Source organism: Helianthus annuus, chromosome 17 (assembly GCF_002127325.2).
Source record: "Helianthus annuus cultivar XRQ/B chromosome 17, HanXRQr2.0-SUNRISE, whole genome shotgun sequence".
Classification (NCBI taxonomy): Eukaryota; Viridiplantae; Streptophyta; class Magnoliopsida; order Asterales; family Asteraceae; genus Helianthus; species Helianthus annuus.
This window is the reverse complement of record NC_035449.2, coordinates 36654930-36674587: the sequence shown is the minus strand read 5'-3', so window position 1 is coordinate 36674587 and position 19658 is coordinate 36654930. Positions and strand designations below refer to the sequence as shown.

General features: G+C 40.1%; 1 protein-coding gene across 1 annotated transcript; it reads right to left on the bottom strand.

The window, feature by feature from the left end:
• Positions 1-1761: 1761 nt before the first annotated feature.
• On the bottom strand, positions 1762-2238 carry LOC110924014. Its single transcript, XM_022168058.1, has one exon. The coding sequence runs from the start codon at positions 2236-2238 to the stop codon at positions 1762-1764; it is 477 nt and encodes a 158-aa protein (XP_022023750.1).
• Between the last annotated feature and the right edge of the window lie 17420 nt (positions 2239-19658).

Sequence of the window (19658 nt, the reverse complement as noted above, 5' to 3'; positions counted from 1 at the left end):
TCACTCAGAGGTCAGAATTAACATGTTGACACGTTTAACCCTTGTAGTTTTATAATCTTCCGATTATTTTCACAAACGGCTTCTTATATCTAATCAATTTCTCATTTAAGAATATATTCTTCACGTAATGTCATTCAGAGGCCTAGGTTTGGCATGTTGACACTTTTAGTCCCTCTGTAGACATAGTTTCACTGTTTGTCAACTTTAATCCTTCAAACTCAATCTTTCACATATTTAGAGTTTAGGACACGTGTCTATACATAATTGGACACGTTTTTACGTGGTATTACATCCTCACCCCCTTTAAAGAAATCTCGACTCTGAGATTTATTGGAATAAGTGAGGGTACTTCTGTCTCATTGTGGACTCGACTTACCACGTATATTCGGGACCTCTGCGAGCATCCCATTTGACCTTTACTATAGGCACATGTTTTCTTCGGAGTTTTTTAACCTGTCGATCCTCGATCGATATAGGTCTTTCAACGAATCTCAAGCTTTCATCAATCTGTACGTCTTTATTAGACATAGCTAGCGATTCATCGGCTAGGCATTTCTTGAGATTACAAATGTGGAACACATTATGAATCCCACTCAGCTCCTCAGGCAAGTTTAGCTTATCAGCTACACTGCCGACACATTCAATAATCTCGAATGGTCCAATATATCTAGGGCTTAACTTGCCCTTTTTACCAAAACGCATCACACCTTTCCAGGGTGATACTTTCAGTAAGACTTTATCGCCAACCTCAAACTTTAGAGGTTTTCGCCTCTTATCAGCATAACTTTTCTGCCTATCCCTGGCAGCTTTCAGGCGATCGCGAATCTGAACAATCTTGTCCGTTGTTTCAAGGACTATATCAGGTCCTGATAATTGAGCTTCCCCTACTTCTGCCCAACAGACAGACGTTCTGCATTTCCTACCATATAATGCCTCAAAAGGCGCAACCTGAATGCTTGTATGGTAGCTATTGTTATAGGAGAACTCGATCAAAGGTAGGTGGTCATCCCAGCTACCACCTAAATCAATAACACATGCACGAAGCATGTCTTCCAAGGTTTGAATGGTACGTTCACCTTGTCCATCCGTCTGAGGATGGTAAGCAGTACTAAAATTCAAACGCGTGCCCAAGGATTGTTAGAAACTTTTCCAAAAGTGAGAGGTGTATCTGGTATCTCTATCAGAGATAATAGACACCGGTACTCCATGAAGAGCTACAATCTTGTCTACGTACAGCTGGGCTAACTTATCGGAGCTATGAGTCTCCTTGGTGGGTGTTGGAACCTTAAGGTTTATTCATAGAGAATTATGAAAGTACAGGGTTGATTTTGTTAGGTTTTAACTAATTTAGTTGGGTCGAACATTGTAATGGGTTGGGAGGTCTCAAGTGGGCCTTGGACTGTTTTCAGTCCATTGTGGTTAGTATATAAGTTAACCTTAGTCATGACTAGGGGTTAATGTTTGCGTAGAAGGTGAAGGAGGCCACTCGAGATCTCAGAACTTGTAATCTTGTATCCGTCATCAACTTAAGGTGAATGCAAGAGTATTTTGATTTGATTATCTTTTTTTTGGGTAAAGGGTTACCCCGGTGATTTTATATATTCACAACCAAAATAAAACAAGTAGTGTAGAGAGCCTACACTAGTTCAATCATGAGACATGCCTCATGAAAGTATACCAAGCAAAAACAAACAAAATACAAGATAACCAAAAAACAACCACTAGTCTAAAGAACTAGAAATCTCTAATTCGAGTCTCTAATCAGCCACCTTCGTATCCATCATCACGAATATCCCATTCCTGCAACAGCCTTGCCACTCTATCAGTTCTCTTCAACCGAACTCCCATGAGTTTATACCGAACCGTATCCAATATTACTTGACACAGGTACTCCGGAGGTCTCAGCTGATTCTTGAATAATCTAGTGTTTCTTTCTTGCCAAATAAAATAAGCAGTAGCCGCTACTAAAATCCTGCTGACATACATACCGGCCGCTTTAGAGTTAACACGCATCATAAGCCATCCCACCACATCATCCCACTTTGGATCAACATCTTCCATACCCACTTTTTGTCTAACCGTACTCCATATTTTCGATGAGTACTTGCACTCAAAAAATAAGTGATTGTGAGAATCATGATTTTCATAACAAAGCAAGCAACACATCATATTCATATTCTTCCTGCGAGATAGATCCCACTGTAGAATAATGTCTTGGGTTAACAATTTCTTCCTCATAATCAGCCACATGAGAAACGCATGCCTTGGAATACATTTAGCACACCAAACTAACCTGCTCCAATCCACTTCCGCTTCAGTATATCGAACCGTTTGCCACATATTCGAAGCAGAGACCTCCAACATCAGATTCCCATCCTTCCATTGGACTGTATCTCTTTTATTATGACTTAATCTTGTTCACATACTTAATTGTTTTTCTTGAATCCGCTTGTGTTTGGATTCCGCACTTACACAAGTTATTCTTGATATCATTGAGAGATCCTATCGGGTTTTACAATTGGTATCAGAGCAAAGAAACCAAGTCTTGGTTCGGTTTTGATATCATTGGATTCAAGAAAACATTCATCGGTACTAATCTTGTTTGCTAAGTGTTTTACAGATTTTAGATCTTTGTGACTGTGTTCGGACTCAATTGTTCTTCGCAAATATTGTTTAAAGTTGCTGATTTTGGATTGTGATTCATTGTTAAGGTGTTTGCTGAAATTACAGAAGGTTGTTGAGGATAAAAGATTCAAAGATATCATATCTTTGAATTTTGGGAAGCTGCTGAAAATCAGGAATCACGGTTGCTGTTATCTCATCAATTTGTTTTGCAGGTCTCGACTCGCAACTAGATCTCGTCTCGCAACAGAATTGTTCTCGAGTATTGAAGTTTTTGCTCTCGACATCGGTCTCGACTCGCAACAGCCTTGTTCTCGAGTATTGAAGTTTTTGCTCTCGACATCGGTCTCGACTCGAAACAGCCTTGTTCTCGAGTATTGAAGTTTTTGCTCTCGACATCGGTCTCGACTCGCAACAGCCTTGTTCTCGAGTATTGAAGTGTTTGTTCTCGACATCAGTCTCGACTCGAAAAGATTGTGTTCTCGAGTATTGAAACTGTGGTCTCGACATCAGTCTCGACATCAGTCTCGACTTACATCTGCTGTTTCGACATACGGTCTCGACTCGCAACGTCACTTGCAACGTTAAATTTGGACATCTAGACTTTTGAACTTAATTAATTAATTAATCAGAAATTTAATTAAGGACTTAAGTAATCATGACCTCGAACAATCAAACTGTGGACTTGGCAGCTATATCTAAACATCAAGAACTGGATTCCATCATTGGAACTACCACTCGTGTTCCCCGGTTGTTGGATGGAAATGAATTCCTTGAGTGGAAGTGGCGTTTTGAGAAACATGTTAAGGTCAAAGATGCAAAAATCTGGCGTAGTATTTTAAGAGGCCCAAGAGAAATTATGATGGACAGTCCAACTGATGAGGGTGTGAAAGTGAAAAAACCTGTTGATAAGTATACTGAAGAAGATTTTAAGATTGTTGAGGAAGATGAGATGGCTTTTTCGTACCTGACCATGGCATTGGGACCAGACATTGCCATTGGTTTTCGCACTTGCAAGTCTGCTAAGGAACTGTGGGAATCATTGATAGATGTCTACGAAGGAAATGAAGATATGAAAGAAAGTCGCAGGAATCTATTGAGTCAAAATTTCAACAACTTCAACCATATATATGGAGAGACTGTTGATAATCAAATTCAGAGATTCGTTAAGTTGGTTACTCAAATGCAGATGGAGGAAATGCAGACGTCAAATGCTTCAACAAATAGGCAGATTCTGAATGCTTTACCAAAAAGCTGGGATCATCACGTCGCAATGATAAAGAAAACCAAGGATCTGGCAAGATGCAGCTTATCTGAAATGATTTCTCACATTAAGGCTTATGAGCTAGATGATAAACAAAGAGAAACAAATTACAAGAACAGCATGTTGGCTGCAGGATTCACCGCAACAACTCCAAATTCAAGCAACAATACTGCCTTTGTATCTCATGCTGGGTTTCAAATGTTCAGCAACTCTGCTTCTGCTAAAGCAGCTCATACCTCACCAAATCTGTACTACTCTGGAACTCCCGCTCCTGCTGTTGCTACACCACCTTCTGCTACTGCTAATGTTACTCCTACTGCTGCTGCATCGTCACCTCCCACTGCTACAAACGAGATGATTGCTTTCTTCTCGCAACAGACAAAGGAAAACCTTGAAATAGCCGCTTCTGTCATAAACTGCTTGAATGCTTTTGCTACTGGTAAACTCGGTCCTCCTAAGTTTTCCATGGATGACTTGGATCAAATTCATCCCGAAGATGTAGAAGAAATGGATATAACTTGGCAGATGGCTATGGCGACATTTAGAGCCAAAAACTTCGTGAGGAAAACCGGGAAAAACAAATGGCAAGGTCTTACCTTTACAGGACCCACAAAAATGCCATTTGAGTTTCGTTGCTACAATTGTCATGAACAAGGTCATTTGGCTAGAAACTGTACCAAACCTAAGGTCAATAGTGAACAAACTCCAGTCCAACCTGCTGCACCAGCTACACCCAATCGAGAAAGAGCATTTGTGACCACATCGAGCGTGTCTGCTAATGCTGCTAACAGTGGAAGTCCTCAACCTTTGGGATTAGCTCAAGCCTTGGTGGTTCAGCCTGATTCGCCCTTTGATTGGAGTTCGGAAATTGAGCGACTAAACATCTCAGCTCCAGAAAATCAAGCCAATTCAAGCAACATTGCTTTCATGGCCACAGATGACCAAGTTCCAGTAAATGCAAATGAGACGGCAGCACCCGAGGAGGAGCTTTCAGCTGAAAATCTTCCCTTCATGACTCAGATTCTCTCAGCTCCTGTCAAGGGTCTCACGAAAGAAGAGGTAATTTCTGTTTTCTGTACCCCTGAATGTAGAGAACAGGTTAAAGCTTATAGAATACACAACGCTGAGCTAATCGAAGATTACAATGAAATTAAAAGGAAAAATTTCACCTTAACTAATAACGAAAAACTTTTTAAGGAGAAAATCGAAGCTCAGCGAAAGGACATCATTCAACTTAAGGATGATGTTAGTGTAGCTACAGCCCAACTTTTTATGGTTAAAGAAAAACTATGCGTAGTGACTAAAGAACTGGAGGATATCAGGGATAAATATCAAATTAATGAGCTAAATATTAAAAGGTTTGATTCCTCTAGCAAATTAGTCAAAAATCTGTGTGATCAACAACTAGCATACCATAAAAAGAAAGGGTTGGGATTGGGTTACAATCAGGCTCCTCCTCCGTACAATGACAATTATACTTACTTGCCTATGACTGAGGAGGAGATGTTGAATGAAAGCAAAATGACATATGGCCCCAAAAACAACAAGCCTTCAGTAAATGTCAAACCTGCTGAAAAACAGGTGAAACCAACAGCTTGTTTTGTATCAAAGGGTACTTTTGATCCTAACGTTTCTTCATTATGTGCAGATAAAGTACCTGAAGTGATATGGGGAGACTTGTTTGGGAATGAACAAGTTTTAGATTCTGATTCTTCTAAAACTACTTCTGATAATACTGATAATACTGATTCTGGTTGTGTGTTTGGACAAGCGTTTTTGAACTCGTTTCATAGTTATGTTTCGTCTTCTTTTGGGCCTGATGTTTTGGGCAAAACTGTGAATGCTTGTGATGAACCTTTTAAAAATGCGTGTGATGATGAATGTTTTTCAGTAGCTGAAAATTGTAATCCTAATGTTTCTAATTCTTCAGTTGAAAATAGTGTGACAGGTGAGGTCCCTCAGGACGCATTCAGTGAAGCCACTGAAACTACTTTTCAAGAGAGTCAACAGTGTTCTGATTTTTCTTCAGAATCGATTTCAGTGGATGTCCCTAATGTTGAACCTAGTGGGACTCCATTAGAAGCTAAAGTTGAAAAAGAACCATTATTAAACTCAGATGATTCAGGCGTTGATGAAGTCTCAACATCTTCTGAGATTAAAACTGATAACGATTTTCAAAAGGAGAAAGAGGTTGTTTTAAATGATAATTTGCAAGAAAACTTTTGTGAAGAGAAAATTAAAACAGAATCTGAAACATTCTCTCAAAATGGTTTTGATGAAGTAATAAGCAAAAATAAATCTAATTCATCTAAATCTCATGCTTGTGCCAGTGCTAGTTCTGATCAACAGGTATCTAAAAGCTCAGAAAAGGCACAAGCCAGTCAAACAAAACAGAACAAGCAAGCTCAATCTTCCAGACCCAAGAGACCCGCATCTGCTGTGAAGCATCAAAATTTTCCCACTCTGAAACGACAAACTTGTTTCAATTGTGGAATTGCTGGACACATCGCCAGAACCTGTGTTCATCCCCCATCTGTGCAGTCTAAACATAAACGTGCACAAAATCAGAAAGTTAAGCCAAACCGATATCGTTATTCAGAGTCAGTGACGACTAAAAGGTCTAAGACAATGAAGAATAACTATCGTAAGGTTAGGCCTTCTGATCAAGATTGGAATGCGGCCAAATGCAGAAATCAAAATCAATAAAAGGATTTTTCAAAAAATCAATCTAAAGCGTTTGGTCATTACAACTCTAAATGGTCGAGCAAGCATTGGAAACCTAAAACTAAGGCCATGCATTTCAATTCGCCTCATACATTTCGTCAAAATTCTGTCGATAAAACTCCTTCGAGATTTTTAAATAAAGATAATTTAGTATGGCAGAGAGTATCTTACGTTCATGCACAAGGGAAACCCAGATCCACTATGGGCTGGGTTCCTAAATCTAACTGATCCCGCTATTCGTGCAGGAACAGCTGTGGAGGACTACCGTGCGCCTCTGGTACATGGATAGTGGCTGTTCCAGGCATATGACGGGAGACTTGTCTCAACTGGTCAATGTAAAAGAATTTGACGGTGGATATGCCTCTTTTGCGGGGGGAGAATTTGGTAGAATCACGTTGAAGGGAACAGTGAAAAACGGCGTTTTAAGCTTCGAAAATGTGAATTATGTCCCAGAACTGAAACACAATTTGCTGAATATTTCACAAATTTGTGACCGAGGAAATTCAGTTCATTTTACCAAGAAGGGATGCTATGTACTGAAGCCAGGAATCGTTATTCTTGAAGATTGGTTTTTGATGACAGCTGAGAGACGGGGAAATGCTTATGTCATTGATATGAACAAGAAGCCGTGTGAAGAAATTACTTGTCTCTTTTCGAAGATATCGAAACATGATGGTTTATTGTGGCATCGTCGTCTTGGACATGTGAATATGAAGAATTTGAATCGTCTTGCCAAAGGTCAACTGGTCCGTGATCTGCCAATCAAAGACTTTATGTTGGTAGAAAAATGTGTTGCTTGTGCTAAAGGAAAAGCTCATCAAAAGCCTCATAAATCCAAGCCTACACCCTCAACCAAAGCTGTGCTTGAATTACTTCATATGGATCTGTTTGGTCCAGTGAATGTGTTAAGTATTGGCAAGAAGGCGTAATGTCTCGTGATAGTCGATGACTACTCACGTTATACCTGGGTGTACTTTCTAAGTCACAAGAGTGAGGCTGCGGGTTTGATCAAACAATTTATTACTTTGGTGGAAAATCAAGCTAGTACGAAAGTGAAGGCTATTCGATCAGACAATGGGACGGAATTCAAAAATGTTACCATGGATACATTCTGTGCAGAAAAAGGAATTGATCAACAGTACAGTGCACCACGAACTCCACAACAAAATGGAGTGGCTGAAAGGCGAAATCGTACTCTTATAGAGGTTGCGCGTACTATGCTGGCTGACTCAAAGCTTCCTAGTTTCTTCTGGGCTGAAGCTGTTAGCACGGCTTGCTATGTCTAGAATCACGCTTTAGTTAATAAACGTCATATGAAAACTCCTTATGAGATTCTGGAAGGACATAAACCTTCGGTTTCACACTTTCGTATCTTTGGTTGCCCATGTGTGTTACTACTCATGGACACCAATGGAAAGTTTGAAGTCAAAGGGGACGACTGTTACTTTGTTGGATACGCTAAAGGTTCAGCCTATAGAGTATACAACAAGGTAACTAAAAAGGTCGTAGAGTCGTGCAACATTGAATGGTTAGAAGAAAATACTACTGATGCTAGAGTTGGACCAGATTGGTTATATGATTATGCTGCATTATTTAAATCATTTAGCATGTTGTCAAGTGTCCCTACAGCTGCAGGTGTGTCTACTCCAAAACAACCATTGTCATTCGGTGACACTGAAGAAGAAGAACAAGCTGAAGGAAGATCAAGAAATCATACCATTGACCCACCGGGAATGGTTTTTACACGACATCCTACGCCTCAGCATCCGTCCCATTTATCCCCTGAAGGTGCTTCATCAGGTGGTACTGTCTCTGATGGTTCAGGATCTGCATCGTTTCCTGAATCCATTCCTGAAGATTGCACTGTTACCACTCTATTCGTTCATCATACTGCAGCATCTAATGAGGGGGAGTCTAGCAACACTAATTCTGATAATCACGATGCTTCTCCTGAAGACGAGACCGTACCTGACATGGCTATACCTACAAATGTCCAACGAAATCACCCTATAGAGAATGTGATTGGTCCTGTAAATGCAGGAGTTTTAACAAGGAGCCAATCAGGAACCATCAATACATGCTTATATTCTTGCTACATTTCACAAATAGAACCTAAAACTGTTGATATAGCTTTGCAGGAACCAGGATGGGTAGATGCTATGCATGAAGAGTTGAACCAGTTTGAGAAGCTTGGAGTATGGAAACTTGTCAAGTTGCCAAAGGGAAAGCGCAAACTTGGAACTAGATGGGTGTTTCGAAACAAGAAAGATTCTGCAGGGGTTATTGTTCGAAATAAAGCAAGACTGGTGGTTCAGGGTTTTCGACAAATAGAGGGTCTGGATTACGATGAAGTATATGCTCTGGTTGCTCGACTTGAAGCTATCCGGATCTTCTTAGCTTACGCGTCATATATGGGGTTCACTGTATATCAGATGGATGTCAAGACAGCGTTTCTATATGGAGATGTAAAGGAAGAAATCTTTGTTGAGCAACCACCAGGTTTTGTGCATCCAGATCATCCAAAATATGCCTACAAGCTAGACAAGGCATTGTATGGATTGCACCAAGCACCACGAGCTTGGTATGCCACACTAACTGAACATCTTTTGGCTCATGGGTACACACGTGGCACGATAGACCAGACTCTGTTTATCAAGAGAGTGGGCAAGGATCAGATCTTGGTTCAAATTTATGTCGATGCTATTATCTTCGGATCTACAAGCGAGGAGCTGTGCAGAGAGTTTGAGAAAGTTATGAAAAAGAAGTTTGAAATGAGTGCTCTCGGGGAGATGACATTGTTTTTGGGTCTACAAGTCAAACAGAATTCGCAAGGCATTCTTATTCATCAAGGGAAGTATGTGGATGATGTGTTAGCAAAATTCAAGTTTTCGGACGCAAAACCAGCTGAAACACCAATGGCAGAGAGACCGTTATTGACTGAAGATGAAGAAGGATCTCCTGTTGATCAACATCAGTATAGGTCTATGATCGGTTCGTTGATGTATCTGACAGCTAGCCGTCCGGATATCATGTTTGCTGTCTGCAACTACGCAAGATATCAGGCTAATCCTAAAACTTCTCATCTTATTGCTGTTAAAAGAATCTTTCGGTACCTTAAAGGCCGACCTCGGTTTGGTCTGTGGTATCCGAGGGATTCTAATTTTGACTTGTTTGCTTTTTCTGATAGCAACTTTGGAGGTACTGATAGTGACAGGAAATCTACATCAGCTGGATGCCAATTTCTGGGTGACAGGCTTATTTCTTGGCAATGCAAGAAACAACAAACGGTGGCGATTTCTACAGCTGAAGCTGAGTATGTTGCCACCTCTGCCTCTTGCTCTCAAGTGGTGTGGATGCAACATCAATTGCAGGATTACGGTTTGACTTATCTTAATACTACAATTTACTGCGACAATGATGCTGCAATACAAATTGTTAGAAATCCTGTTTTTCACTCCAAAACCAAGCACATAGACATAAAGGTTCATTTCATTAGAGACTGCTTTGACAGAGGTCTTATCGACACAGATGTAAATGCTGCCGATCTGTTTACTAAACCTGTCAGCAGCTCAAAATTCAAAGTGCTTGTTGATTTTCTGAAAATGATCTGGTAGGTAGTTTTTATTTATGCACAAATTTAGGGGGAGAAATTTTGAAAAATACAAAAACATTAAAAAATCCTGAAAAATACAAAAACAATAAAAAATTGAAAATCCAAAAAGAAACTTTGCCATGACTGGGAGATGAAATGAACTTTCACATTATGGTCAAGGGCTGACCCATGTAAGACCAGTATTGAAACCGTCTGACTCTAGAACGATGTGTTGGTAGGCTCTATCCTTGAAGACTGGAAACATTGACTGGTCTGTTCAGAACTAATTTAGTACATGGCCCCAGGAAAGAAAATCACTTGGGATTAGCTCATTTCTATTTGAATGCTTGTATGTTGTCCCAATACACACAATTTCGGTCTGACTCTGAAATTTTCTCTGAAAAAGTCGTGTACCTCCTCTGCTGCATCCAGATACATGCTGACCTGGAGGTGCTAGGCAACGACAGCTTTTGCTGCATCCAGATACATGCTGACCTAGCTGTACGTTGTCGCGCTTTAGATCTAATACACCCGAAAGAGGCCCTCAAGTGCCCAAAAGAAACCCAAGAAACCTATATCAAATTGAGAAAAACTCATTTGATCTGTATATTATACCATCTCATCAAAAGATCTATTCTGTTCTCTTCTCAACCCATTCCCAGTTAAAATTTCAGAGATCTAGATTGGACTTGTGAAATATGTGGTAGGGAAGCTACTTGCATGATAGAGTGTGCTGTTTACATATTTCCGGGACTTGATTAGTATTTTGCCTGGGTGTTTAGTGTTAAGAAATCAAAACATGATAAATTTATTACAGACAGTTACATGAGAAAGCATAGGGAGATGAGTTTAGGTGGACAAATATACTAGCAATCGTCAAATCAAAACATGATAAATTTATTACAGACAGTTACATGAGAAGGCATAGGGAGATGAGTTTAGGTGGACAAATATACTAGCAATCGTCTAGATCTTTCAGTGGTAAATCAGTGTTGATGAGTGTGGTCAAGCCCAAAACCTTGTGATTTGATCCCTGAGCAATTATAGTATTTCCTGCTTATTTTTTTGTAAATAATATCTTTATTATTTATTTTTTATTTTTGTTTTAGGTTTTTTCTTTCGAAAAACATGCTCAGAAAGTTAATCGGGTGATTGAAGAATATCTGGTTAATATCTAAAGGATTTTTGTTTTTAAATCAAAGTTAATTAAAAAAGGATCCTTTCACAGTTAATGAAAAGACAGATTGGGCTCTAAGTGTTGGTCTCGGCCCAAAATTCAAGGGCCCAGTCCGTGAAAGAAATGTCATATATAAGATAGTTCTCGAGTCGAGACATCTTATTTCACTCGAGACTGTTTGTGCTTTTCTTTCAAAACTCTCTAGTTTCCGGCGAGCTTTCTCTTTTCCGACGATAACTCGTGTCTCCAACGGTGTTTTGAATCGTGATTTACAAGGATTTGAAGGTATTATGATGACTTGGTTGATGTTTTACAGGAAATATGAAGATTGTCTGATGATCTCATGAAGATTTGATGATTGTCTTAAACCCTAGTTTTGAGTATATGTTGGTCTTCATAAAAATCATGGGGTGTTTATGGTGTTTGATCCAAAAACTCAGTGAATTTGAGATGTTTGTGGGGCCTCGACTGAGATTGCGACTGAACACATGTGAAGACTCAAGACTTATAGTTGCGAGTCGCAACCTCGCTTGTCTCGACTGGGGTCTCGACTCAAAGTAGAGGGTCTCGACTGGGGTCTCGACTCAAAGTAGGGGGTCTCGACTGAGGTCTTGATTTGAGTTAAACTTAGTCTCGATTGAGGTTTCGACTCGAAACCTCATGGTCTCGACTTGAAACCTCATGGTCTCGGCTCAAAACCTTAAAGTCTCGAGTTGACTCATGTGTGTTGCCAACAGTCTATGTTTTGACTGCTAATTTAGTGTGATCTGTTTTATGTTAAGTGGACTAAATTTTACTTTCATATTTTTGTGCTAAATGTTTCCGTTTGGTGTAGGATATGGACTTGAAATTTATTTCAACACACAATCAAGCAGGTTATCTGGCTGCTCCTCCAGCAAAGCATAGAGAACTATATACGTCGCTGATTAAAGGATTAAATAGCTGCAGATTGATTCATGCATTACGAGAGAATCCAGTTGTCTATGAGAATTTAGTTCAAGCTTTTTGGAAGACTGCTAGATTTGACGCTCTTGAAGCTGAAGAAAAGGGAGCCCTAATTGCTGAAATTGAAAAGAAACCAATTACTGTGACTGAACAGATGATCAGAGAGGTACTGCAGTTCAACGATCAGGAAACAGATCCTATTGAGCTGCCAGCTGGTACAGTGGAAGCAATTCTGCCTAGATTAAGCTATGAAGGAAAGTACCCTCCATTGGTGAAGAAGTTTGTGCACCCTTATTGGCGATTGTTGGTACACATGTTCATTCTATGTATGACAGAAAATCGAGGGGGAACTGATCAATTAAATATCACTCAATCTGCTGCTTTTACTTGTTTGATAACCAACGCACCTTTCAACTACTCGAAGTACATATTCGAAGGAATGAAGAGGAATGTGACGGGAGTCCGAAAAGACAAGTTTCTGATGTATCCGAGGTTTTTGCAGATGATTTTTAATGCCCGTTATCTGGACTTAGTGCGATCTGGAGATACTCTGGAGTTGAAACCTATGGGTCCTGCTTGCTTTGGTGCTCTAACTCCGAAAAAGGGTACTGAAAAGAAGTTCGAGGTTTTGATTCCTCTGGAGAAATTTGGTCAATTTGCTGAGACAGAGGATGTAGTTGCTGATCCAGTGATAGTACAACCTGTACCTGTTAATGCAATGGTAGCTGATGAGCATGATGTTCAGGGTGCAGTTGATGAGCCTGAGACAGAGATCTTGACAATTAACTCTGACGATGAAGGCGTAGAAATTATGTGTGATTCGGGAGATGATGAAGAACTTCCTCCTGAAAATGAAGCTGAAGTTGCTGTTTCTACTGTTCCCTCGGTAATTACGGCTGAAAATCTGGCTTTGTTATTGAAACCAGTGACTGATAAGATGGGAAATCCTCCTTCCGATCTTACAGTATCTCATGAAGAGCCAAGAGAAAACCCAAGGGATCCTGATTCGTTACCTTTAAAGCGAAAAAGGAGGGATCCTCGACTCGGTATGTATGTTGAGCAGAGCAAAGATCAACCTGTGTGTACTGCTGAAGATGATGATGGTTTGTATGATTTCGATTTCGAGAAAAATGTTACTGACACCACCACTACAACTGAAGATATTTTTTATTTTAACGCTGATTCTCAAGGAAATGTTTTGGAGACCGCCACTGCAGATGTTCAGGTTTCAAATGTTAATACTGCTGTTGATACAATGCCACCTGGTGTTTCTGATTCTGCTGGTCCTCCTAGAATTGATCTTGATATACCTAGCAGTTCAAGTGGTAAGAAACCTGAAGAACCGTTTAGAATGCCTCTTGATGATTCAAGTGATGATGATGAGTTCATTAGTATGAGAGAGATGAAGAAACGGTTAATGGTAGTTGAGCAAGATTCAATTTATAAAGATGCGAAAATCCTCCAACTTGAAGATACTTTAGTTCAAAAGAATCGACAAATTGATCAGCTTCAAGGAGATGTCAGGTTGTTGTTCAACATGGTTTATGATTTATGTGGAAAGTTGGAAAAGAAGTTTGGGAATGAATTTTCTGATCCAACAGATGTACAGAATAGAAGAAAAGCCTTTGATAAAGATGATGCTGAGCGAAGTGCTGCGATGGAGAAGTATTTTGAGAGGGTGATTGATCCTGTTGCAGAGAAAGAAAAGGCTGAGAGAATTAAGAAGAAAAGGGAATTTATGATACTGAAGAACAAGAATCTTAATCCTGATGATGATGATGATGCTCAGGCAACTCATCATTTAATGGATGTTGGTGAAACTCTCCATGACAAGGTTGGAAACAGATCTGGTGTTGTTAGCTGGGGATTCGATCATGATCGTAAGAGATGGTGGATTAAGAGAAAAGTTGGTCCTGTAGAATGGTACAAGGCTCCAGCTCAGTTTCAGACATTTACCAAGATTGATCTGACAAACTTGGCTAATGCACCTTATGTGGACGACAAGCCTGGTGGTCGTGGTCATTTGTTTTGCGAGAGGTTGAAGAGGGAGGTTCTTCGTGGGTTTCCCTCTATGCATACTGCTGAATCTCTTGTCAAACCACTTAAAGGTGTTCGAGATCCGTACACTAACAAGCGAATGAAGGCGGTTTAATGGCCTGCTACTGACAAAGAGAAGGTAATTCCCTTAGTGAGAAAGATTCCAAACGGCGCCTTGAAATCGTTGCATTTTTGGGCATATGATGAACGACTGGGGCATGCGTTGATCGTTTGTGATGATGATGTGAATTTCCGCTTGGTGGATCAAGTTGATTTGTTGAATGTTGCTTATGAAGATCTGCAGGTATTAGCTCAGAATCAAATTAGAGCTACTGAGAAGTACGAAGAAATTGCTAAAGGCTGGACTGCGGCTGTTGCTTCAGCTCTTCATATTCGTACGAAAGGTTTTGGTGGACTCAAAGATCGTTTGGGTGGTGCTCGTGAAGATTGATGTCTCAAGACTCTCTATGCATAAACCTAGGGGGAGATTGTTGGAACCTTAAGGTTTATTCATAGAGAATTATGAAAGTACAGGGTTGATTTTGTTAGGTTTTAACTAATTTAGTTGGGTCGAACATTGTAATGGGTTGGGAGGTCTCGAGTGGGCCTTGGACTGTTTTCAGTCCATTGTGGTTAGTATATAAGTTAACCTTAGTCACGATTAGGGGTTAATGTTTGCGTAGAAGGTGAAGGAGGCCACTCGAGATCTCAGAACTTGTAATCTTGTATCCGTCATCAACTTAAGGTGAATGCAAGAGTATTTTGATTTGATTATCTTGTTCACATACTTAATTGTTTTTCTTGAATCCGCTTGTGTTTGGATTCCGCACTTACACAAGTTATTCTTGATATCATTGAGAGATCCTATCGGGTTTTACAGTGGGCAAGAAGTGTGCTGACTTAGTCAGTCTATCAACAATAACCCATATGGTATCATTTCTATGCCTCGTTTTAGGTAACTTGGTTATGAAATCCATGGTTACCATCTCCCACTTCCATGTAGGGAGTTCTGGTTGTTGAAGCAGACCTGATGGCTTTTGATATTCAGCTTTAATCTGAGCACATGTCAGGCACTTTGCTACATGTGTGGCAATAGATTTCTTCAAACCTATCCACCAATAATTTGTCTTCAAATCCTGATACATTTTGTCACCTCCAGGGTGAACTGAATACTTGGAGTTGTGGGCTTCCTGGAGGATTACATCTCGAAGTCCTCCATCAATAGGAACCCAAATTCTTCCATTCATTCTGAGGGTTCCATCCTTCCCAGGTGCTAACTGCTCAGCAGTTACACCTAACTTTTCGTTTGGAACATTAACTTCCAAAACAACATCTTTCTGTGCAGCTAATAGTCTTTCTTTCAGACTATTCTTCAACTCAATGCTCTTGGCATTGATCCTGATTGGTTTAACTCTTTCCTTTCGGCATAGAGCATCAGCAACCACGTTCGCTTTACCTGGATGGTAGCGTATCTCGCAATCATAGTCATTCAGAGTTTCCATCCAACGGCGTTGTCTCATATTGAGCTCTTTCTGATTGAACAAGTGTTGGAGACTTTTGTGATCCGAATAGATCACACATTTAGTTCCATACAAATAATGTCTCCACAACTTTAATGCGAATACAACGGCACCCAATTCCAAATCATGGGTGGTGTAATTCTTTTCATGCACCTTCAGTTGTCATGATGCATAGGCAATCACCTTGCCACGTTGCATAAGTACACATCCCATGCCGGTGTGTGAAGCATCACAATATACGACGAACTCTTCAATTCCTTCTGGTAAGGCCAATACCAGAGCATTGCTCAAATTTTGCTTAAGAATCTCAAACGATTCTTGTTGCTTTGGACCCCAATCAAATTTCACATTCTTACGGGTCAAAGAAGTTAACGGTGCAGCTATTCTTGAGAAATTCTCAATGAATCTTCTATAATATCCAGCTAAACCCAGAAAGCTATGAATTTCAGTAGGCGTCTTCGGTGCTTCCCAATTCATAATGGCTTTTATCTTGGCGGGATCAACTTGGATGCCACGTTCACTAACAACATGTCCAAGAAATTGGACTTCGCGAAGCCAGAACTCGCATTTGGAGAACTTAGCATACAACTTCTCCTGTTGAAGCAATCCTAAGATACATCTAAGGTGCTTCTCGTGATCACTTGGCTACGAGAATAGATAAGTATGTCGTCTATAAAGACAATGATAAACTTATCTAAGTATGGCTTGCAGACTCTATTCATGAGGTCCATGAATGCTGTTGGCGCATTAGTGAGCCCAACAGGCATCACTAAAAACTCAAAATGTCCATACCTTGTCCTGAATGCTGTCTTAGGCACATCTTCAGTTCTCACTTTAAGTTTATGATACCCAGATCTTAAATCAATCTTTGAGAAATAGCTCGCCCCTTGGAGCTGATCAAATAAATCATCGATCCTGGGTAAAGGATAACGATTCTTGATCGTTACCTTATTTAATTCATGGTAATCAATGCATAAGCGCATTGATCCGTCCTTCTTTGGCGAAGAGCTGGGCTGGATGAAACCTTTTTCCAGTAAGTCATCTAATTGAGTTCTGAGCTCTTTCATTTTCGTAGGCGCTAGACGATAAGGGGCTCGTGCAATAGGTGCAGATCTTGGTAGAATGTCTATCCTGAACTCTACTTGCCTCTCAGGAGGTAATCCAGGTAATTTATCAGGAAAAACATCAGGATATTCAGAGATAATTGGAATATCTTCGATCTTAGGCTTAGGATCATTCACAGTCACTTGTGCCATGTAAATGACACATCCACTCTTCAAACACTGCGATACCTTGAGAATAGACACATTGCTGGGCAATCCATATTGTGTATCTCCCTGAATAGTGACTGATTCGCCAGAAGGGGATTTGATAATAACTAGCTTTTTATCACAGGCAATTTGGGCTTGGTTATTCGACAACCAATCTATGCCTAAAAATATATCAAACCATCCAATTTCATTGGCAAGAGGGATAGCAGGATAGAATGATTCTTAATGGATATAGAACATCCATCAAGAAGAGTGGAAGCTGTTTCTAAGGTACCATCGGCAAGCTCTACCTCATATTTTATGTCTAGAGTCTTAATAGGCAAATTCAATATCTTACAGAACTTATGGTCTACAAAAGACTTATCAGCACCGGAATCAAATAAGACTCTAGCATAGTTATTATTGATGAGGAAGGTACCTGTTATGACGTTCTCGTCATTCACCGCTTCCCTTGCGTTCATCTGGAACACTCTTGCATTGTTTTTCTTCGCCTCCTCGGGCTTCTTTGCATTCTTGGGGCAATTGGTTTTGATGTGCCCCTTTTCATTGCAACCATAGCAGGTTGCATCCTTAATATTTCGGCACTCAGCAGACTTGTGCCCTTTCTTTTTACAAATCCCACATGGTTTGGCCTGTGGGTCCTGGTTACACTTTCCAAAGTGCCTCTTATGACATGTCTTGCACCTAGGCCTATCATTGGACTGCCCCTTTTTGGAACCAGAGTTCCCTTTGCCCTTTTTGTTTGACTGAGGAGACTTGTCATCCTCTCTTTTCCTCTTCCCATCCTCGGTAACCTTCTTTGCCCTACTCCTCACAACATCCAAAGTGAGGGATAAGGATAGATCCACAGCAGATCTACAAGTGGCTGGCTTAGAGGCCTTAACATTCCCTTTTACTTCAGGGGCCAAACCACCAATGAAACCCGCAATGCGTTTGGGCTCAAGAGTGACTAGATATGGTACAAGCCTTGACATCGAGTTAAAGCTAGTCACATAGGATCTACAATCCAGATCCTTCATTACCAAGGTGAGGAAATCAGTCTCTATCCGCTCTACTTCGTGCTGAGGGCAATAGGTGTCCTTAACCAAATCAACAAATTTGTTCCACGAAAGATTGTACAAAGGAACCTTCCCGGTGGCTTGCACTAATGCTTTCCACCAAGTGAGGGCATCGCCCTTAAAGGGTTATGACACAAATTTCACTATATCCTCCTTAGCACATCCGCTGATGTCTATCACAGTCTCCATCTCGTCCAACCATTTCATACAATCAATCGCTCCCTTTTCTCATGTAAAATCCCTCGGCTTACAGGAGACAAAGTACTTGTAGGTACAACCCTTGGTGTACGGAGTCGGCTCGAGGACAATCTGCCTCTTGGGCTCACTACCCTGATTGGATGAATGCTGAGACTCACTTTTCTTATGAGTATGAGGTTGAGAATGGGATCTCGAATGAGTTTGAGACCGAACAACACTCGGCTCTTTAAACTTAGCATCTACCGCTTGAGTAACTACTGCGGTGATCATTGCTTGCAGTTCGGCACCAGTGATATTAATCCTGGTATTGTTGCCTTCTATAGGATGACTGTTTGCTTCATCCGAGCCAGCCATTTTTGAATTCTATATCAAACAATGATGATATTTAAATTATATAATGTATCATCGCATTGATGATTAGTTGGTCATGGTATTATTAAACTATTTAGACCATTTTAAATAATAATTAAATAATCAATAGAATATAATATTCTTTATATTTATTAGACAGGGGAATTATAATTCACAACTGTCAATGTCGTAAAAGACATTTTATTTAGCACAAGGCTCGTCTCGAAGGACATTTAGATGGAACCAAAAGCCCTTGTCACTAGGACGATTAAAACATAACCAACGATCTCTTGGATCATTGATCTTTTAAGGGTCGAACGACGTTCATCGCCTTTCTGACAAGAAGTTTGTGAAATAAAACCATCATTGTCATTATCACACCTTTGCTGATAAGCATACATCTCTAATGGATGTTTTGGTGTACACATCATATTGATGTTTATTAGCCATGATTCGCATTGATCATTCAGGCTATACATAAGTGACTTGGAACGTCCAAGTACATTTTTGGAAGCTTGTGTGGTTTCTCGTACCGCACAGCTAGGAATGTTAACAAGTTTTCAGATGTTAACAGTGATTTATTGTCTTAAAAAGGTTGTACCATCATAGCCAGTTAATATTTTGGCTAGGTTATACCTCTAAGAATTTCTTTGGCAGATCAATTATAAATTGAAAGGAGTAAGCATGATGATGTAATAAAGTACATAAATAAATCCAAAGAAATTTCATTAAAATATCCAACTAGTACAAGTGCCCTAAACGGGTCTTAACAAAACATACTGCCCACGCAGGGGCGACAGAAAAAGGAAATAAGTCCACGCAGGGACTTGGTACCGAAATAAAATAATGTCCTCACAAGGACTTGATTGGAACAATACAAGAAAATTTTAAACAACTTC

Bases quoted from the DNA above. Each gene is read 5' to 3' on its own strand.
- LOC110924014 (XM_022168058.1), bottom strand. From the start codon at position 2,238: ATGAGGAAGAAATTGTTAACCCAAGACATTATTCTACAGTGGGATCTA.